Source organism: Pelobates fuscus, chromosome 5 (assembly GCF_036172605.1).
Source record: "Pelobates fuscus isolate aPelFus1 chromosome 5, aPelFus1.pri, whole genome shotgun sequence".
NCBI classification, from domain to species: Eukaryota; Metazoa; Chordata; class Amphibia; order Anura; family Pelobatidae; genus Pelobates; species Pelobates fuscus.
Genome location: NC_086321.1, coordinates 43,436,234 through 43,459,383, shown reverse-complemented (window position 1 = coordinate 43,459,383; position 23,150 = coordinate 43,436,234). Strand labels below are relative to the sequence as shown.

Genomic DNA, 23,150 nt, shown 5'->3' with positions numbered 1-23,150 from the left:
AATGTTTTGAAAACGTTGTATACTATGAGCTTCAGGTATGTCAATTTCTAATTAGCTGCCACATACCAAGTGGGCATGTCACCTGCAAAAAGTACAAAGACCCCAAAAGTGACGTAGCCACCTTAAAGGCAGCCACTACTTACCAGCCACAAACAGTAACATTCTGTATCATGTAAACAGCCACAATTCGCTAGTAGCCATTATAAACTTTACTGGCTTGTTGGTTGCAGAATGTGACCGCATTTACATCTGCAAAGTTACACCTTTACTAGACAGCTTTCCATGTGTCCAGTGCAGAGCATCAAGGGACTAGTTGTCTACAGTTGGAGGTCTCATATTTTCAGTCTCTACACCTTGTTAGTATTTATTGTTAGACAGACAGTTTTTGTTGTTTATATAGCTGAGAATCTTATTAGACTTTTATTCCAGTTGACATTTTGTTTCGTACTGTATGTCTGTATTTCTATATGTTTACATATATTTGTTTTTTCCCCTAGAATTCACAGTTTAGTCAATAAGCCCCTGTCGCATGACATGTGGATACTAACTAACTTTCTTGTTTTAGTATCGACACAAAAGTGACAATCAAGTCAACAACCGGCGAGTACAAGTGCTCAACGAGGGCCAGTAAGTTACACATAAAGTGATCATATACATAAAGTGATCATTAGATATACAGCAGCTAAACCTCACGTGCAGACAACAAAACGAGTAAAAGGAATATTGCATTTATATATAAAATGAAATCTGTGTGTTTGGATATAATGACTGCTCAAACTTGAAAGAATAAAACAAAATACAATATTAAAAAAAAAAAAAGATGCATTTATGTGTGAAAAAGAAAATGTTTTTTTCGTTTGTTTTATCTATGTGCTTGTTTGCTATTTAATCATAAGACATGTGTATGCTTTGTTTCCGACATACGTAGCCTTCTTTTTCTGTAGCTTTTAGAGGTCAGTCAGTTGTTACCCCAATATATTTTTAGAAAGATATTACTGATAGGAATTTGTATTTCTCTTATTTTCAGTAGTGTTGTCATATAAGAATTGCATGGCTTAACAGATCTAGATAATAGATATATAGGATAATATTCTATCTTTAGAATATAGGAGAAATGGAAACCTAACAATTCTATTAATTGTATTAATAAATATAAAAACAACACATTTAGATGGGCCTGAAGTGACCGTTCCTTCCCCCCCAGTAAATCTTACCAAGGATGGGTAGTGCTGCAGAGGTAATGAAATAATACGTCCTCTCCTCTGCTGTGCCTCTGTGTTGCGGCGATCTTGCACGGGAGCATTAATACATGCTCCGCTTTCTAATGGATACATGCTGCACACACGCACTCTTGCCCCTTTGCCCAGCAGTGCTTGACATATACGACTTTACTAGCGCTAGCTGATTTACATACTTTGCTGGCGGTGCCTGGTAAAGCGTGCAAATACATTTTTTTTTTTTTTTTTTTTTTATCGCATCTAACCTCATTTCACAACCAGAAATCCTGTGAGAGTAGACTAAGCATGTCAGAGACATTTTGACATGATTAGATGCTCAGCTTCTCAGCAACATCTGCAGACATCAGTGATTCGGGACACACTGACACTGATGTGCTGTCAATGAAACCAGCATGTCAGGTCAGCACGGAACATATCCCCAAAGCAAGGCCAATGACAGCATTTGGGGGCAGCAATGGAGGGTGGGTGTTACAGCCAGTAAGTGCTTGAACTGCTTACAATGCTGTTATAGTATTAGGGGACAATTTAACCCCTTAAGGACCAAACTTCTGGAATAAAATGGAATAATGACGTGTCACACACGTCATGTGTCCTTAAGGGGTTAAAGGAGCAGTCTAAGCACCATAATTGTTGTGGATATATAGGATATATAGATATATAGTTTAACTTCTAGTTTCAACAGCAGTGATAGGCTGAGAGCTCAGGGAGCTGGGAGTTCTGCATGTGCCGCCCATCAGTACTTTCTAAGGTTAAAGGATGTTGGAACAGATATTGCAGAAGTGAAACTTTCATATTGTGCAAGTGGCTGCACAGGGTCTGAGCGGAGAATGGTTTTGACAGGAATTGTGGAACGGTATCCAAAGATTTATTTTAATGCGTTGCACTGGTATGCTGACTAAACGCCTCTTTAGACAATCCACATAGAATAAATGTACATTCAAGTTTTTCCTACCGAAGGTGCCGCCTTATCATTTTGCATGACTAATGCTGTTTAAATAAGATACCAAACATTTATAGAATGTTCGTGGTCTATCTTGTAGTCAATAAGAACGCTATCTAAATGAAATGATCTCTTCCCATTTGGTAATAATAAACACTGCTTCTTTTAATTATGTAGTACTTAGCGGATGCTGTTCCTCTCAGCTGTACTAGCCTAAACTGCACAATTTCTGGCTATTCCCATTTCAGTGAATTACGATGTGTGAACTATCTATGCATATAAGACCGTGACACAAGCTTTAAGCCACATTCTAAGCACCATAACCACTACACATCAATGTAGTGGTAGAGGTTCAATGAGTCTTGGGGTGCTGATCCTCTCCTCGACCACATCTCCTGTCAAACATTTTTTGAACGTTTCATTTTTTTTTATGGGTATTTTGCTTGTTTATAAAATAAATGCATTTTCTCTTGCAGGTTTACAGATGAGAAATGGATGAATGTGCAAGTGGGCGATATTATCAAGCTGGAAAATAATAACTTTGTAACGGTGAGAATGGAGAAAGTCTGCCTTTAACCACACTAATCTCAAAAGTCATCACAAGTCCTTAGTATTATTCAAATAGACTTGCCACACACTACATACCTCTGTAATTTCAGAAGAGTCCTGCTACACCCATTCTTTGTAGTTTACAACATCCTAAATATCAGAACAATCCTGCCATATCCCCTCTTTTCATATTAAAGTTACGCCATATCCCCTTTATCCATATCTCCTAAATGCTTGCCTCATTTTTTTTCTACTACCCATCTTGTATTTCTCTAAATGGTAATGCTTTCCAGATTCCTCTCCAAACCAGTTATAGAAAAAATTAGCAATGTTTATTGTTACAATTGGACAGATGACTTTAGTCGGGTCAGTAAACACCTATTAAACTCCATGCAAGGTGTTGAATATGGGTGAAAGTCATTGCCATTAGTGGCGTACCCCTAAGTTTAGATTTAGGGTGAGGTCCTTACTCAACTTTATTATGAGCTTAGTTCATTACAGTTTAGGGAGGGGGGGTATGAGCTGCTTAGCATAACCAGGTTCAAAACCTTGGCTAGCCAGTAAAGAAAAGAAAACTCATTTGATAAATTCATGTGCTGCAGACTCACAGTTCACGTGACATTTTGCATCAGATTTGCAGTTGGTTCTAGTAGTTAACATACTATCGCTCTGACCATCTTATTTGGACTAATACAGAGCCCAGAGTGGACTTATTGTTTAATTGTGTGATGTTATGAGTTGTTGACTCATGGTTGACAAACTGAACGTCTCCAAATGATGGTCCACTTTTGAAAAATTGTTGAAGTTCTAGTCACCTTACTGAACATCTCCAAATGGCTGCCTTAGATTTGTGTTATGTCTATAACTTTGAGGAATGTAGAGAAAGCTGAGTATGAGGGTGTGAATTTGTATGTGTGTATAACGGCTCTCCTGTCTTTAGGCAGATCTTCTGCTACTATCCAGCAGTGAACCCAACAGCCTGATCTACATTGAAACTGCTGAGCTTGATGGGTTAGTGTCTCACTATTTTTCCAAGAACAATACTCTGCTTTTACTTTGTGTTCTGCTAATGTCTACATTATGTTTATCACATGTCAAACATCTGTTCTCCATTTACATGGTCATCAAGAGATCACTAAATGGTTCCTTGATATATTTAATTAGCCCCCTGAGAATGGCAGAAACATTAATGTTTCTTGCATTTTATACAGAACCAAGAGTCTACATGAAACACTCACAGGAGACTCCGAGCCCTAAAAAGCGTACAATGTACCGGTACATCCTCTAATTTCTCATCTTTTGTTTCAGGGAAACCAACTTAAAAGTAAAGCAGTCACTGACGATCACAGGAGACCTGGGCGGAGACCTCCATCAGCTGTCACAATTTGATGGTTGGTTTATCATAAGAAAAACTATTTTACTCCGACATAAAAGTATTATATTAAGGGATCATTTCATATTTGAGCATATACCTTATTAAACAATCATATAAAACAGACTATATTAAAGTATTCCTTTATTGGTTAGACAATAGTTACTTCTGCACAACTCGGCCTAGTGTTGTCTCTCAGTTTTTTTTTTTAAATGCTGTATAATTATTTGCTCTCTTATTCTGAGCTTGTATTCCTTATTCTCATTTGTGAAGAACATATGACATTCCACCAGGTAGAAGTCATTGTTGACAAAGAATAATTCTGTAAGTGAATATGTAATCCCCAATGAAGGTGGGAGTTTGAAAAAAGCCTACAGAGAGGTATTGGCAATCTTGGGATGTCCACAGCCTGTAAACAAAATCTTATAGGCTCTTCCACCAGTTCGCTGGTAAAGTAGTCATACTCTAGTGGAATAGTGAAATGGCCCTAGTTGCCTGTCCTTTTGCTAAAGTAAGCCTTAACAGAACCCAGGAATCTGGTTTAAAATGCCTGGCTTATGTCTTTAACATAAAACATCTATCTATCGTACTATCTATTGTACTATTCTGTTAATAATTAATACATTGTCTTTCTCCTTTTAGGTGAAGTTGTATGTGAGGCTCCAAATAACAAGCTGGACACCTTCACCGGGACTCTGACCTATGAAGGCGAGAAATACTCTCTGGACAATGGGAAGATCTTGCTACGGGGCTGTACGCTGCGGAACACAGAATGGTGCTTTGGAATGGTTATCTTTGCAGGTCAGACTACCATTCAGTTTAAGCTTAAATGGATATAAAATAAATAATCTGTAGCTTAATGAAGCATTTTTAATGTATAGAAAATGCCCATGCAGTCTCACTGCTTTATTTTCTGCCATTTAGTAGTTAAATTGCTTTTGCTTCTGTTTATGCAACTCTAGTCACACCTCCCCTGGCTGTGACTGACACAGCCTGCATAAAAAAATGGTTTCATTTTCCATCAGATGTTAACTTACTTTGAGGGTTTTTATCTCCTGTTCTTTAAATCGAACTTTAATCACACACAAGAGGCTCCTGCAGGGTCCAGAATGCAATTAACAGAGAAGGAGATACGAAATTCTAAATTAACAATGTGCCATAAAGAAAGTTGAATAATTAGATGTGTGGAAGTGTGTAGGAAGGCTGCATAAGTCACATGAATTGAGGTGTCACTCGGCCTGTATAAGCAAAGTTATTTATCTCCTAAATGGCAGATAATTGAGCAGTGAGACAGCAGGGGCATGATCTATACAACAAAACTGCTTTATTAAGCTAAAGTTGTTTTGGTGACTATAGTGTCCCTTTAAAGCAGGGGTTCTCAACCCAGTCCTGAAGGACCCCCTACCAGTCCAGGATTTAGGGATTACCTGTGTGTGTCTAAGGTGTTTAGAAAAAGAGAAAAAAAAAACACTTTAGACACAGCAGGGTAATCCCTAAATCCTGGACTGGTGGGGGGTCCTTGAGGACTGGGTTGAGAACCCCTGCTTTAAGGGAACCTGTGTGATTGTATTTAAACCATGGCATGTTCATTTAAAAGAATGGCTATATCAAGTCAACTGATAACAGTAACATAATTAGCCCTGCTGGGTAAAACCTTCCTATTGGTTTCACACCTACCTTGTAGTATCTGCAGAAGCAGTATGTACATTCTTGTTAGTACCTACAGATGTAGTAGATGCATGATTTGAAGCTTCCGATATTGACAATACACGACTGTTAGTACTTGCCGACCCATTACCTGTCCACTTTTAATTTTCCGTGTAGGGCCTGACACCAAGCTAATGCAGAATAGTGGCAGGACCACTCTTAAAAGGACCAGTATTGACCGTCTCATGAATCTCCTCGTCCTCTGGGTATGTAGCAGAAAACAGGGTGGGGATGTTACTGGGCTTTATTTTTGTCTATTTGATTGAGCAAAATCGCAAAATAGAAGAAAATGTTCTCTGTTCTATTGTAGATGTTTTTTTCCTGTCCCTTCTCTTATTTCTGTGGATTATTCTTTTTATCTTCTAGATTTTTGTGTTTCTGGCTGTCATGTGCATAATCCTGGCTATTGGGAATGGCATTTGGGAATCAAAGCAAGGCTATTACTTCCAGGTCTATCTTCCGTGGCAAGATGGTGTCACCAACGCAGCGTTCTCAGGATTCCTTATGTTCTGGTCATATGTCATTATTTTGAACACTGTGGTACCAATTTCTCTCTATGTGAGGTAAGGCCTATACTGAGTAGAGATCTTCCTAAATTAAAGCTCTGTTATATTGGGGAGAAGCACACGCGATAGGAAATACTTAATTCATATTGAACTTGTTGAGTGCATGGATTATCGTCCCACCAGAATTGAAAGTCAGGTACAGGGGGCAGATGGCCCAGACTGGATCCTGAACAAAAAGTTTGCCCATAGGTTTCCTTAGAGTGGCCCCAAACAGACAGATTGCACAGTGGTTTTAGACACGTAAAAGGACTGCAATTAAACCTAATTTGTTTTTTTAAGAGTGGCAGACAAAACCTCTCTTGATGTTTCACTAGACTCTTCTTTCCTTTTTATGTGATTTTTATCTTCTGATGGATTTCTCATAGACTAGACTTTTCTCTCTTATCAGTTTTTTCTCTGTCATCTTTTTTTATACCACTTCCTCTCTTCCAGTTAATATTAAACATGACATGGTTAGTAAATATATTAACAAAAGTGCATCTTTTCATATTCTCCCCCTATCTTTGTCAATTCCATTCTCTCTAATGTTATTTGATCTTCTCCTCCTCCACTCATTTCATCCTCCTGATTGGATTATTTCCATTTTCTTACCAGTGTTGAGATCATACGATTAGGAAACAGTTTTTACATTAACTGGGACCGCAAGATGTATTATCCAAGGAAAGACACCCCAGCCGAGGCTCGCACCACAACTCTTAATGAGGAGCTGGGCCAGATCAAGTACATCTTTTCCGACAAGACCGGAACCCTCACCCAGAATATCATGACCTTTAATAAGTGTTCCATTAATGGCAACTCATACGGTATGTAGTGTTTATATAGAAAGTTATTATTTAAACACATAACGATTAAAATAAAAATAATTACAAACACAGCTCTGTAACCGTTCCTCACAATATCCATCGACTTTAATTGCTAAATACCTTATAACAGTACTTCAAATGGGTCCTGCATGAATTAAGCCCCCTACCATCTCCACAGGTTTCCCACTGGTGTCTTCTGCATGACATCCATCTTTATTTGAAATGCTCATCCTTGCCCAAACACTACAAAGATATTACAAAAAATGCATAATGGGTGCGCAATAAAACTTTGCACAATAAATATGTGTATAAAAATAAAGTGTAAACTAATAAACAATTATGAATAAAACTAAGACAAAGGGAGTGGATAAGTGTCATTCCACAGTATCGGGCATAGGGAGGACCAATTCCTAGGAACAAGTTAGGTCCCAAAGAGGGAGCAAAAAAGTCCAAATATATCCAAAGCTGTCAGATATATTAAAACCTCAAAAGTGTCACGGAGTATAACCATAACACGCAGAGTTTAGGATAGCAAGGAACAAACAAAGGGAATATAAATGTCTTACCGGGCATATAGAGTAAAGAGTAGTTGACATGCAAGCCGAGGTCTGGGTAATGCAGAGACAGCCAGTTCCGATACACAGTAAAAATCAGAGGGGCAAACAAGACAGGCAAGGGTTAAAGAGTCAGGAAACAAAGCCAAGGTCAATACCAGAATATAATACAATAATACAAGGGACGCACTAAAGGGTACTAGGAACAGAAACCACAATAAGGCATAGAAACTAGCGTGAATGGGGGCGCCGGATTGATGTGGGCCAATGGGAGCTGACTGCAAGGTTAGGCTCCCATTTCCCCTTTAAGAAAATGCTCGCAACGAGCAGCGTTCATAATAATGTATGGACCGCGCATCCAATCAGACTGTTCGGAGCGCACGGCCCGACAGGAGCCAGAAGTGTTCAAGCTGCACACGGCTAGCCTGGAGACAGGAGTGGACTGCGCGTTTCGCCCCTCCTGTTGGGGCTTTTTCATGCACCTACTGGAGTGGCAGTGATACCACTTCTATCTTGTGAGTTATATTCATGCACTTTTTGGGTTTCTAATTGTTTATTGGATTACACTTTATTTTTTATACGCATATTTATTTTGCTAAGTTTTTTTGCCCACCCTTTTTTTTGTAAATATCTTTTTATTGATTCATGAATAGGAGGAAACACGCAGGTTTCATGCATGGTAATGAGTGATTAAGATTTTGAGATACGCAGATCTCTTGGTTAGCATCAAGTAAGGAGACATGCAGTTCTCGGTTTGGAGTGGTTATAGCGCTCCCTTTTTATGCATTTTTTATTACATCTGTAGCATTATTAATTAATTAATAATCGGTGCTTCAGAGCTTCCTGCACATTCATTACAAGGTACCATCCCCAGTGTTACCAGAATAACTGCGCAACACAAACAGTAGTACATTGAAATGTAGCTTCCACACTCACCGGACCTTGCTGTCTCCAGGGAGCCGATCTTTATTCTTGTGATATGTGTCTTCTCTTTTAGGAGACGTGTTTGACTTTGCCGGGAACAGGCTGGAGATAAATGAGGTAGGTTCTCATGTCTACGGTTCAAACGATTTCCAGTTATTATTTCACTACTTGCCTTATTAGGATCCTATAAACAATAGTATTTCCCAATTATCTCGGTCATATTTAATAATTGAATTGTCCTTATAATTATGACCTAATCATTTACTAATGGAAGTTACTAATGCTCTTTACTTACACAGCATACAGAGAAGGTGGATTTCTCCTTCAATCCTCTGGCTGACCCTAAATTTGCTTTCCATGATCACCGATTGGTTGAGTCTGTAAAAATTGGAGATTCTTTTTCTCATGAATTTTTCCGCCTTCTTGCCCTGTGTCATACTGCCATGTCGGAAGAGAAGAAACCAGGTGAGTGTAGAGGATGGCACTTCATGGATATGTACAGCCTTCTGTGTACCAAGGCACCTACCTAATACATACGTTAGGCCCCTGGGAACCTACATAACATAATGATCCCTGTATACTACAACAATGTATTATATATTGGGAATTACAAAAGACAGCAGCAAATATTTGAGCTGTTTAAAGCACAATTTACCTTTAACCGATTTGCTTAGGTAGTGATTCCACTATCATTGTTTCTGGTGTATACTTTACATTTAACGATGGATAGTTGTTTTTTTGTTTTTTTTTCTTCTGCACTGATACGGTCATTGTGTTAAACGCTGATGCTGTGAATAATATTTTTATACCACACCGGACGTCTCACCCAACATTGGATTGTATCTTAAAATGATGTCCAACCTGTGTGTGCAGAATACTGGTGTTTTATAAATGCTGAAATCTGACAATGCAATTGGATTCCCAGTGACTCATATTAAAGTGCCAATTCAATTCAATTTAAGCCACTTTATCCAAGTTAGAACATTTCTCCAAATCTCCCTTGTTTTCAGTTCAGATATTTTGGCTTAAAAATGTAAACTAATTTTGAATTCTTTAAAATGGACACTTTACTGAATAACCCTGTAATTTTCCAGATAAGCCACCATGACCTAAAAATTTGAAATTGATTGCTAAATATCTTATATATTGTTTAATCACTCAGGACAATAAAATCCACCTCTTCTCCTTTAGCTGCTTCCTTGTCTAATTATGAGGCTCTCGGCATGTATCACACTGAGTGTTTATAACATTGTATTAGTAGTGCACATACTTAAAAGGAGAGCACATTTATACCGAAATTTGAAATCCACTTTGAATTCCTGACATTTCTAATTTAAACCCTGATAGTGTAACATAAACACAGTGCATTCTAATATACTTTTTTTTTCTTTTATTAATACAGCAATTTACGTTTAAAATAAGAAAATACTATATCTTGTCTCCCTGAATGTGTCTCATATGTTTTTTGCTCTGACCAGTTGTGTTTTTCGGTCCTAGGTGAACTGGTCTATCAAGCTCAGTCTCCTGATGAGGGCGCTCTTGTGACGGCAGCTAGAAACTTTGGATTTGTGTTTCGATCCCGTACCCCAGAGACCATCACTGTGGTAGAAATGGGAGAGACCAAGGTGTATCAGCTGCTGGCCATCCTGGACTTCAACAATGAGCGCAAGAGGATGTCTGTGATAGGTGAGCTGTGGGTTAGCTCAATAGCAGGATGTCTGTGATAGGTGAGCTGTGGGTTAGCTCAATATCACTGTACAAATGGCCTGCTAAAGTACAGTGGTTACTAATTATCCATTACGTTTGTATCAGGACCGGATACATTTTAATTCCAATCTACTTACAGGAAAACCAGAATCTTCCTTTGCATTCCAAACAAATTGTGTATTACTTGACAAATTAGTTTCCTTCCAGATGGTGAGATCAAATGAGTCATGACATATGTGCAGGTACAGATACCCATAATGCAATGCTTCAGCACACTCTTCCCTCGCCACTCTAGAATGCTCAGTTCCACATATAGCCAAACAGAGGAATAGGAAAAGCTGAACCCCCTTCCCCCCAACAAAGCAAGCAGGGCAGTTGAAGTACAAGCCAAGCATTGACATTCAATGAAGGACATGGACTTCGTAGGCTCTCGCCTTCGGAACAGGAACAGGAAAGGAACAGAGGGGACCTGTAGAGCACCTCTGGATGAGATCTTCTTATCCTATGGATACGCCAACTAGTCACCAAGAAGCCTTCCAGACCAAAGCCAGAAAGGACCTTGTTTTGAAATAGCAATGAGAAGAAATTCAACGTATGGCCCTGAAGGAGGGCAAAATTTGAGCGCTAGGATATTACTAGTACGCTCAGCAGGACTCAGATGTGTTTGGCACAGGACGCATAGTGCAAATCAAGTCAGCAATCCCAGACTTAGCATAGGCCTTGAAAGCCAATAATATTTTTCCGTGATCAGCAGTAGCACCGACCTCCTTCTCACCCAAGAGCAGCATCAAAAAGACCTATCCTAATGGCGATGGCGCCCTGATCAGTGCTTATTTGCATAAAAGCTGTCGAGCAGGTGTAAATAATTTCTTTATCCCATATGTCACTACTTATGGGCTCTCACCATCCAAGGAATGGAATTATTATTTTTTTTACCAATAATATCTCTTAAGCAGCCATAGTGTCATGTATGAAATCCAAGTAAGATTGCATTATGTCATATTCTAATAGTATTTCTTCTGTCCACAGTGAAAAGCCCAGAAGGACGTCTCACCCTCTATTGCAAAGGAGCTGATACTATTGTGTATGAGCTTCTGGGCCGGTCAAGTGAGGACCTCAAGGAAGTAACCACTGACCACCTTAATGTAAATACTTTCACATTTATATGTTGGCTTAGCTATATACGGTACTGATGGCCAAACAATTGCTTTCCAGCTATTTGTAGTTTGGACTACTGGAGATGTCTGTGATGTCAGATGACTGGCTTCAAAATGACAGGTCCAACAATAGCTAGTGTTCTTATTCCTTCACTACGTATACAATGTATTTAAATCGAAATCTCCATATTATTGTAGTTCATTTTGCTCAGGCCTCAAATTCTTATTTGTGGATACGTTTTTCAAACAATATAATATTTTTGGATACCTTTTTCAAACTATATATATATTTTTTTTATAGATCTTGATAAAGACCTGCGGGTCGAAACGTTGATCTTTTCACACAGATAAAAAAAATTTTTTCATCAAGCCCTTTGGAGTGCTCTGAATCATTATCCTCTAAAAATATTAAATATATATATATTATATATTTAAAAAAATGTTTTTTTAAACTATGAAACCATTTTTCTAAAAGTATTAAATTAACGTCAAAGAAAGTGAAGTTTCTTATGACTTGAGTTAGGTAAATTGTTGACTAGGTAATGTCCTGCATGAATCACAATACACCTAAATTACATTCCCGTGGGCAAAAAATAAATAAAACAAATGTCTTTTTATGGTTAATTCATAAAGCAATATTGTACAAACCTCAATGAAAATTTGGTAAATGTCGGTACCATGTAAACCTGTCATATCGTTGTCAAGATTCTAACTACGCTGGGAACTGGCATGAGTTGAAAATGCATTTTCTAGTCAATTTTCAATAGTTGTGGTTTAGTTAGTACGTCTATCCTGCATATTTGTTTGTTTATCTTTCTTTCACTGCACCATCTTTTCAAATACCTAAAAAACAAAGGTCACGATGTATAAGTGAACAAAAAATAATAATACATTTGCAAAGTTTTCAAAAATCTGCTTTTTGCTATTGTTATGGAGTATTAAGTGTAGATTGATTTGAAATAAAGACTGCCACATAACAAAATAAAGGAGTCTGAATAGATTCCGAATACACTGTATTTTGTTTAACCCCTTAAGGACCAAACTTCTGGAATAAAAGGGAATCATGACATGTCATGTGTCCTTAAGGGGTTAATATGTATTTTATTAAGAGATTATATGGTTTAACTCAGCAGATGGAAATATTTTATTTTCTTTCGGGAAAAAGCTGTCACTGATCATATAGCCACACTCATGCTTACAATTAACTAAACAATGTGTGAATTTCGCAGATATGTTCTATTTACCTCTCTGTACCCTGTGCATCAGTCTCTAAAGACATGCACAGGATTCCACAGCCTGCCTTTGACTCCTTTATTTTTACTTATCTCTTGGTCGGCAGGAGTTTGCTGGTGAAGGCCTCCGTACGCTAGTTCTCGCCTATAAAGACCTAGACAAAACCTACTTTGCAGATTGGAAGAAACGTCATCACAACGCAAGCACCTCTCTGGAAAATCGAGAGGAGAAGCTGGGGGAGCTATATGAAGAAATTGAGAAGAACCTTAAGGTTAGAGACCACATTCAGGACTGCCTCTTTGGACCCCTTCAAAACTACTAGCTGGCTACCCCCTTCAAACTCACACTTCCTGATATACGTAACTACACACAAACACACCCTCTTAGACATGGGTATAGACTCACACATATGCAGTTATGAATTCCCAGACACACTCACAGATACACACACAAACACACACAAATACACACACACTCCTAGACACGGATATACACTAACACATACACAGATACGCTTTCCCAGACACACTCACATAGTGGTACACAATACCAGATAGACATTGTCAGACAATCACACACACACGGACACAGAAACACAAACTGTGAGATAAACACAAACACACACTAATACAGACTGAAAAATGCATACAAATATAATATACACACTGTTAGACACAGACACTCACTTACAGATACACAATGACAGACACAAATTCTCACAAACGAGTATTAAAATAAATGTCGGTTTTAACAATGTTCTGGTCAAGCATCTATGTAGGGCCACAATGCTTGACCAGGTCCCGTATCTAGGGAACCTAGCTACTTATAATCAACCAAACCTGTATCTGTGTGTGTGTGAAAAAGCATTTTATATAATATACAATCTAAATATTCACAACAACAAAGGAAAACCGTTGCACTCCATTTACATCATATGACTTTATTGAAAAAAAACCTTTTGAAAAAAATAGAGAGCAAGTAAATATAAAAAAAAATCTATTGCCATTTCCAAAACCGAGGATGGTTGTCAATTGACAAAGGAACTGAAAAATGTGTGCTAAAATATTGATATATTTTTTTTTGTTCGTTAGAACATGTTCTGAAATGTGCAATTACCCTGTTAGTGTGTTTAACACATAAAATGCTTTGTGCTTTATTCAGTGCCTCCTAGAGAGTGACAATCATAGGCTTAGACTAATTTACCAGTACCAACTATCATTTTATGATTATGTTCTTTTTTTTTTTTTATCACATTCTTTTGTGGGTGATGTTTTTATTTTTTTTGTTGCATTTGCTTTCTTACTTGTAAGATGAGCACCCAGCAAAATTCTTAGTAATCTTATAAAATTACTACAAACAGCTTAATGTTAAGTTATTTTACTCTTACTGGTGTTTTATTAACTCCAGGCCTGCCTTATTAACCCAAAACCCGTTACCCTGGGAATCAGCATCGAACTACATCTGTCTCGGAACATGACCTCCCCAAGCTATAATGACGTAGAGAAACATTTTGCAAACCCAATTACCTTTTTTTTTTTTTTTTTTTTTTTTAAAAGGAAGCACTGGAAGGAGAGATTATGTTGCCGGCCGTGACCTCTTCCTTATTGATATCCATGTGACATGACCCGATACACAATAAAGCAGATTGATAAAGTCCCTTCTTTTGTGGAAAACACATTTTCCCACATGCTTTTTATAGCACAAGCTGCATTTAAGTTGCCAAGTCATCAGAACAGTTATCCTAGAAGGGAAATTTAAAAACGGCAACACTAATATTTTCCTTATAGTGGTCCTTTTCCATATGCCTTGTGAATGGTTACTGGCTGTGCATCAACCATTCATTCAGGGCTGGGATTGAACCCGCAAGCAAAAAAAACCACCACCACCACACTACTTAACTTGAGAAAGTAGTTATGGTGAGGGATTGCAAAGATAAATCTTTATTTGTTTATAAAATGGAATTTATTCATAATTTATGTAAAAAAACAAACAACAAAAAACCTTGAAAATGTATAGTTAATTCTTTTGAAATAACCATCACGAAGCCATCAGCAAAAATAAATCACCATAATTTCCCAAACAAAAGCACAAGAAGTCTAGTGAGAATCCTAGTTGTCACCAACACCCCAGTTAACTCCCCAAAAACCGTGATAAACACAAAAGGCAAAATAAATGGTGTGGTGTGCTACAATTACATGTGTGAGATAATATACATACACTGGTTATCGGTCTCCCGAAATATACTGGTAGTACTCCAGTTAGGAAATGATATTCCAGCTTTTAATCACTTAAAACATTAACATAAAACAAAACATAGTGTAAAACTGTTGGATACAATGATAAAAGATAAGTTGATTAATGCACTCACAAGTGGTCTGCCACTAACAGTGGCCAGAAAGGCACATCAATAGGTCAAAAGACCTGCCACAAAGGGACTCCAAGATGTTCTGAGTCAGTTCCTGAACACACCAAGGTTCTGGATCCCAAGGTGTAATAAAGGAGTGAGTTTTGGATAAGGATGTCCCAAATAAGTCCCATATAAGTCCTGAGGATGAAACCGGTCGGACGCATACGGAGCCTCCATAACTCTCTATTTGGGACATCCTCTCCAGTCCCCCCTCGGTGGTCCTCCCCTCCTTAGTGGTCCTCCCCCCTCTTCCCTTAGATGTCCTCCCTCTCCCCCAACACCTTAGTGGTCCTCCCCCACCCCCTTAGTGATCCTTCCTCCTCTCTCCCCATCTCTCAAACACCTTAGTCGTCCTCTCCAGTACCCCCTATCCCCCCATGGTGGTCCTCCCCTAGTTAGTGGTCCTCCTTCCCCTCCTTAGTGGTCCTCCCTCACTGCTGTGCCTCCTACCTATGTAGCGTGGCCAAGCGGCGCGGACCGCGGTACAGGAACTTCTATTTTCTGTACCCGGCCGCCGGCGGACTGACTGGAAGTGAGCACTTCCTGTCAGTCCGCCGGCGCCCGGGTACAGGAAACAGATGCTCCTGTACCGCGCGCCGCCCGACCCCACTACATTGAGTGGCAGGAGGGAGAGCTGTGCACTTAAATCTGACACCCTCCGGACCGGTGCGCCCTAGGCGACTGCCTAAGTTGCCTGTCGGACACGCCGGCCCTGCGAACATCTCCCACTATCCATCCTACACCTGACGAGCGTCTCCCACTATCCATCCTACACCTGACGAACATCTCCCACTATCCATGCTACTCCTGACAAACATCTCCCACTATCCATTCTACACCGGACGAGCATCTCCCACTATCCATCCTACAGCTGACTAACGTCTCACACTATTCATTCTACATCAGGTCGGACATCTAACCTTCATGTATTTGGAAACACATAAGAGACTCTTATGTCCCTAATATTAATTTAACGGATACTTCTTTGTCTTTTAAGTTAATTGGAGCCTCTGCTATTGAAGACAAGCTGCAGGACGGAGTCCCCCAGACCATAGAGACATTAACAAAAGCTAATATTAAGATATGGGTTCTAACAGGAGACAAACAAGGTAAGATAGTTACATAGATACATAGGCTGATAAGAGACATGTGTCCAAATTTCGCTTTCCTCACACCTGTTTTTTTCTGTTGGGTAAAAATAAAAACAGTTTGAAGCACTTCCAATTTTGCAACAAAATAGGGGGGGGAAATCCTTCTTGACCCCAGAATGGCAGTCAGATTTATGCTTGGATCAAGAAGCTATTACTCTACAGCTATATCATTAAATATTATGTTTTTGCAAGTATACATCTAGTTGCTGTTCAAACATCTGTACAGATTCTGATAAAATAACTTCTTCAGGCAGAGAATTCCACATTCTCGTATTGTTCTTACGGTAAAACAACTTTTCCTTTGCCTTAGACAAAATCTTCTTTCTTCCAGTCTAAACGCATGACCTCGTGTCCTATGTAAAGTCCGGTTTGTGAATAGATTTCCAAACAATGGTTTCTATTGGCCCCGAATATATTTGTATAATGTTATCATATCCCCTCTGAGGCGACATTTTTCTAAACTAAAGAGGTTTAAATATGTTAACCTTACTTCGTAGCTAAAATGTTCCATTCCTTTTATTCATTTTGTAGCTCGTCTCTGCACTTTTTCCAGTGCCATAATATCCTTCTTTAGAACAGGTGCCCAAAATTGCACAGCATATTCAATATGTGGTCTTACCAGTGATTTATAAAGAGGCAAAATTATATTCTCATCCCGAGAATTAATGCCCTTTTTATGCCCTTTGTTTATGCATTATGCCTTAGCCACTGCTGATTGACATTGCAAATTGTTGCCTAGTTTGTTGTCTATAACAATTCCCAAATCCTGTTTTTATCCTTAATACACTACCATTTAGGGTATAAGTTGCTTGTGCATTCTTTACACCGAAGTGTCTCTACATTAAATTTCATCTGCCATTTGAGTGCCCAGTCCCCCAGTCTTTCTAAATCCCTCTGCAGCAAAGTAATATCTTGCTCACATTGTATTACTTTGCAGAGTTTTGTGTCATCTGCAAACACTGAAACATGACTTTTTTCAAGATCATTTATAAACATGTTAAATAGAAGGGGTCCCAGAACAGAACCCTGAGGGACACCACTTACCACTTCTGTCCAGCTTTAAAATTTACTATTAATAACAACTCTATGTACTCTATTTTTAAGTTATATGCAAGAACAAGAATTTTCATCTAGAAAAAAATATTTGAGTTTGAACACTAATCTATAGTGTGGAACTGTATCAAACGCATTGGCAAAATCCAAATAGATCACATCCACTGCAACACCCTGATCTATACTTCTACTTACTTCTTTGTAGAATGCAATTAAGTTAGTTTGACATGACCTATGCTTCATGAAACCATGTTGATGTTTGCTGATAACCACTTTCTTCTCAATGAATTGTTGAATATTATCCCTTAATAACCCTTCAAAAACCTTCCCAGCCACAGAAGTTAAGCCTACAGGTCTATAATTTGAAGGCAAGGATTTTGAACCCGTTTTGAATATAGGAACAATATCTGTCTTCCTCCAATCCTCTGGTACAATTCCTGAAAGAAAAGAATCTTAAAAGATTAAAAACAGAGGTTCACTTATTTCCACTTATTTTCTTAACTACTCGGGGATGAATACCATCAGGCCCTGGAGCTTTATTTGTATTAGTTTCTGCAACACCTTGTCTTGAGTCATCCAATCACAATTTTTCTGCAAGTTTTTTTTCATCAGTTATTTGTATATCTATAGCCAAAGGTTCTTCTTTAATAAATACGGAGGATAACTGCATTGTGAGATCTCTGCGGTAGATCTTGCAATCTCACTGTAAGGAAGTAAACAAGGTGTGTCCCACAGGTAGCCCTCCCATGCTGTTCTTAGTACTGATGTTACACGGCATACAGAGCCATACTTTCTGAAATTAATCATAATAATCGTTCCCCTGCTGTTTCAGCTATAGATTGGACCAACAAGAAGGACTTTATTAATACCTAGCTACTCTGCCTTGGTCAGGGAGATGCTGATGTCCTAAAATAAAATTATTGGTAATAACAAAATGTAGCCGCAGTACATAAGAAACTAGTGAAAGGTGAATGTATCCATGCTGAAAATGCCTTTATATGATTATTGTTAGTATCATTATTGCAAATAAAGATTAGACATAAACTACCAAGATAGTACAGATGGTCCAGGCATTAGAACACAATCTCCACCTTGTGTCCCTTTGAATGAGAGAACTGTTAATACTCCATAGTTATCACCACAATCCTCCTAAAAAGTAGGATGTTGTGCTACACTGTAAAGTGTGTTTTTAGGATAGTGTGGATATGGCTGTTGTACATGTAGAGGACGGGTGTGTATGATAGTATGGTGTATATTCTTGTGCATTGGTGGTTATACAAGGCTGGTATGTAAACACTGTGACATTGCTGGTTATAGCGGGCAGACATATTAATCCTGTGATGTTTATAGAAGGCAGACGTGTTAATCCTGGGGCATTGGTTGGTATAGAGGGCTAGTGTGTAAATTCTGTGACATTAGTGAGTACAGAAGGGAGGAGTGTGAATCACAGGAGTAACATTTAAATCCTCCATGTTTCCCCAGAAACGGCAGAAAACATTGGATACGCGTGTAACATGTTGCAGGATGAAATGAAGGAGGTTTTCGTCATTAAGGGTACCAGTTCATCAGAGGTGCTGGAGGAGCTCAGGTAATATATCGGTTAGTGGTATGTGGGGCAGGGGAGAAAATCCTTATTACTTAATAGAGGTTAATATTATGTTGGCCCTGCTTATTAAACAGATTCTGTTTAGCCTGTTTATATACGCGTATACGCTAGACAAGCAGGGTTAGTCTGCTTATTATTCTTATCACATGTTATATTTTACTGAAGCAATGAAAATTTCGGCTAAAGGAGCCCGCTCAACATAAGACAAGAATTCTGGTTCCACTTATCCTAATTTTATTATCTAATACCTAAACATCAACCAGATTGTATGATCCTTGACCTTTAGATGTACCATTTTCCATTTCTCCTGTAGCTAACATAATTATGTTAAGCCTTTACTCAAAAATTAAAAATGCGCAATTGTCTCTGCCACTGTTTAGCCTGTTTATACACACATGTACGCTGTTGTGGCGTTTGTCAATGTTTTTGTACTCACCTGCGCAACAAAAATAAAGAATTTAAAAAACAAACAAACAGATTCTGTCTGTTTGGGAGTCTTTGCGTAACACAGAGATTTGGGAAGCTGGAGTCTCTGCATATCACAAAAAAATCATGCAGTTTGTTCTGCGTATCATCTGAGGCACTTTGTTTACTGTTTCTAACTGCAGATGATTGCAGTTTTGGAACCAGCAGCTTGAGACTGATCTGTGCTATACTTGGCTTTATTTATTTTAGGTATGCAAGAAAAAAAATGAATCCAGACTCATTTCTCAGCAATAACGAAGTGAACATTCACATCGAGACAAATTCCAAGAAATCGAAAATCATTCCTGATGATGAAATGAAAGGAGAGGACACATATGGCATTCTTATTAATGGACACAGTCTGGTAAGTCGATACACCTGGGAAATTGCAGTAAGTTATTGTTCCACCTAGGTTCTCTTCCTTGAATAGGAAACAACACCTCAAATGTCATTGTGGTCAGCAGAGGGAGATCTATGCCAGATACCCTGGCCAGAGAGTGTGATAATATGGACTGTCCCTTGATATGGTTTGCATACCGTGACTCTTACACCTGTTTATCTTCATAAAGGCTTACGCCCTGGAAGAGAAAATGGCAGTTGAGCTCCTAAGGACAGCATGTATGTGCCAAGCCGTGATTTGCTGTCGGGTTACTCCCCTGCAGAAAGCTCAGGTGGTTCAGCTGGTGAAGAACTACAAGAAGGCTGTGACCCTGGCTATTGGAGATGGCGCTAATGATGTCAGCATGATCAAAAGTATGTCTGTGTAAGCCAAGCATGTCAAATTCAAAGGCTAGCATGGGCCAAATAAACAAGGTTTAAGTTTATGCGGGTCGCAAAAAAAACCCTTAAATTCTCATAAAAACGTAGGTTTATTTTGAAAAGTACAGTATAAAAAAAAAATAACAGCAACCCACTCTACTAAACTACAGCACTCTGCTCTACTAAATCCCAGCCCCCCCTCTGCTAAATCCCAGCCCCCCCTCTGCTAAATCCCAGTCCCCCCTCTCTACTAAATCCCAGTCCCCCCTCTCTACTAAATCCCAGCCCCCCTTCTGCTAAATCCCAGTCCCCCCTCTCTACTAAATCCCAGCCCCCCCTCTGCTAAATCCCAGTCCCCCCTCTGCTAAATCCCAGTCCCCCCCTCTGCTAAATCCCAGTCCCCCCCTCTGCTAAATCCCAGTCCCCCCTCTCCACTAAATCCCAGCCCCCCCTCTGCTAAATCCCAGTCCCCCCTCTGCTAAATCCCAGTCCCCCCTCTCTACTAAATCCCAGCCCCCCCTCTGCTAAATCCCAGTCCCCCCCTCTGCTAAATCCCAGTCCCCCCTCTGCTAAATCCCAGTCCCCCCTCTGCTAAATCCCAGTGCCCCCTCTCTACTAAATCCCAGCCCCCCCTCTGCTAAATCCCAGCCCCCCCTCTGCTAAATCCCAGTCCCCCTCTCTACTAAATCCCAGCCCCCCCTCTGCTAAATCCCAGCCCCCCCTCTGCTAAATCCCAGCCCCCCCCTCTGCTAAATCCCAGTCCCCCTCTGCTAAATCCCAGTCCCCCCTCTGCTAAATCCCAGCCCCCCTCTGCTAAATCCCAGCCCCCCCCTCTGCTAAATCCCAGCCACCCCTCTGCTAAATCCCAGCCCCCTCTCTGCAAAATCTCAGCCCCCCTTCTGCTAAATCCCAGCCCCCCCTCTGCTAAATTCCAGTCCCCCCTCTCTACTAAATCCCAGTCCCCCCTCTGCTAAATCCCAGTGCCCCCTCTCTACTAAATCCCAGCCCCCCCTCTGCTAAATCCCAGTCCCCCCTCTCTTCTAAATCCCAGCCCCCCTCTGCTAAATCCCAGTCCCCCCTCTCTACTAAATCCCAGCCCCCCCTCTGCTAAATCCCAGCCCCCCTCTGCTAAATCCCAGCCCCCTCCTCTGCTAAATCCCAGCCCCCCCTCTCTACTAAATCCCAGAACCCCTTCTGCTAAATCCCAGTCCCCCCTCTCTACTAAATCCCAGCCCCCCCTCTGCTAAATCCCAGTCCCCCCTCTGCTAAATCCCAGTCCCCCCCTCTGCTAAATCCCAGTACCCCCTCTACTAAATCCCAGTCCCCCCTCTCTACTAAATCCCAGAACCCCTTCTGCTAAATCCCAGTCCCCCCTCTCTACTAAATCCCAGCCACCCCTCTGCTAAATCCCAGTCCCCCCTCTGCTAAATCCCAGTCCCCCCCTCTGCTAAATCCCAGTCCCCCCCTCTGCTAAATCCCAGTCCCCCCTCTCTACTAAATCCCAGCCCCCCCTCTGCTAAATCCCAGTCCCCCCTCTGCTAAATCCCAGCCCCCCTTCTGCTAAATCCCAGTCCCCCCTCTCTACTAAATCCCAGCCCCCCCTCTGCTAAATCCCAGTCCCCCCTCTGCTAAATCCCAGTCCCCCCCTCTGCTAAATCCCAGTCCCCCCCTCTGCTAAATCCCAGTCCCCCCTCTCTACTAAATCCCAGCCCCCCCTCTGCTAAATCCCAGTCCCCCCTCTGCTAAATCCCAGTCCCCCCTCTCTACTAAATCCCAGTCCCCCCTCTCTACTAAATCCCAGCCCCCCCTCTGCTAAATCCCAGTCCCCCCTCTGCTAAATCCCAGTCCCCCCTCTGCTAAATCCCAGTCCCCCCTCTGCTAAATCCCAGTGCCACCTCTCTACTAAATCCCAGCCCCCCCTCTGCTAAATCCCAGCCCCCCTCTGCTAAATCCCAGTCCCCCCTCTCTACTAAATCCCAGCCCCCCTCTGCTAAATCCCAGTCCCCCCCTCTGCTAAATCCCAGTCCCCCCTCTCTACTAAATCCCAGCCCCCCCTCTGCTAAATCCCAGTCCCCCCTCTGCTAAATCCCAGCCCCCCTTCTGCTAAATCCCAGTCCCCCCTCTCTACTAAATCCCAGCCCCCCCTCTGCTAAATCCCAGTCCCCCCTCTGCTAAATCCCAGTCCCCCCCCTCTGCTAAATCCCAGTCCCCCCCTCTGCTAAATCCCAGTCCCCCCTCTCTACTAAATCCCAGCCCCCCCCTCTGCTAAATCCCAGTCCCCCCTCTGCTAAATCCCAGTCCCCCCTCTCTACTAAATCCCAGTCCCCCCTCTCTACTAAATCCCAGCCCCCCCTCTGCTAAATCCCAGTCCCCCCCTCTGCTAAATCCCAGTCCCCCCTCTGCTAAATCCCAGTCCCCCCTCTGCTAAATCCCAGTGCCCCCTCTCTACTAAATCCCAGCCCCCCCTCTGCTAAATCCCAGCCCCCCTCTGCTAAATCCCAGTCCCCCCTCTCTACTAAATCCCAGCCCCCCCTCTGCTAAATCCCAGCCCCCCCTCTGCTAAATCCCAGCCCCCCCCTCTGCTAAATCCCAGTCCCCCCTCTGCTAAATCCCAGTCCCCCCTCTGCTAAATCCCAGCCCCCCCTCTGCTAAATCCCAGTCCCCCCTCTCTACTAAATCCCAGCCCCCCCTCTGCTAAATCCCAGCCCCCCCTCTGCTAAATCCCAGCCCCCCCCTCTGCTAAATCCCAGTCCCCCCTCTGCTAAATCCCAGTCCCCCCTCTGCTAAATCCCAGTCCCCCCTCTGCTAAATCCCAGTCCCCCCTCTGCTAAATCCCAGCCCCCCCTCTGCTAAATCCCAGCCCCCCCTCTGCTAAATCCCAGCCCCCCCCCCTCTGCTAAATCCCAGCCCCCCCCCCTCTGCTAAATCCCAGCCCCCCCTCTGCAAAATCCCAGCCCCC

At 41.1% G+C, this 23,150-nt stretch overlaps 1 protein-coding gene across 3 annotated transcripts in view; it reads left to right on the top strand.

The window, feature by feature from the left end:
- LOC134610670 (phospholipid-transporting ATPase ID-like) overlaps positions 1 to 23,150 on the top strand; it is a 145,080-nt gene that overhangs the window by 110,892 nt on the left and 11,038 nt on the right. For all 3 annotated transcript variants that reach the window (XM_063453758.1, XM_063453757.1, XM_063453759.1), the window contains exons 6-22: positions 566 to 627; positions 2,655 to 2,727; positions 3,668 to 3,738; positions 4,036 to 4,118; positions 4,742 to 4,900; positions 5,924 to 6,012; positions 6,173 to 6,369; positions 6,967 to 7,175; positions 8,727 to 8,770; positions 8,953 to 9,118; positions 10,151 to 10,339; positions 11,390 to 11,505; positions 12,857 to 13,021; positions 16,155 to 16,266; positions 18,844 to 18,949; positions 19,643 to 19,796; positions 20,002 to 20,185. In XM_063453758.1, coding sequence (XP_063309828.1) covers positions 566 to 627; positions 2,655 to 2,727; positions 3,668 to 3,738; positions 4,036 to 4,118; positions 4,742 to 4,900; positions 5,924 to 6,012; positions 6,173 to 6,369; positions 6,967 to 7,175; positions 8,727 to 8,770; positions 8,953 to 9,118; positions 10,151 to 10,339; positions 11,390 to 11,505; positions 12,857 to 13,021; positions 16,155 to 16,266; positions 18,844 to 18,949; positions 19,643 to 19,796; positions 20,002 to 20,185 — 2,179 coding nt within the window. The remainder of the gene's footprint in view (positions 1 to 565; positions 628 to 2,654; positions 2,728 to 3,667; positions 3,739 to 4,035; positions 4,119 to 4,741; positions 4,901 to 5,923; positions 6,013 to 6,172; positions 6,370 to 6,966; positions 7,176 to 8,726; positions 8,771 to 8,952; positions 9,119 to 10,150; positions 10,340 to 11,389; positions 11,506 to 12,856; positions 13,022 to 16,154; positions 16,267 to 18,843; positions 18,950 to 19,642; positions 19,797 to 20,001; positions 20,186 to 23,150) is intronic.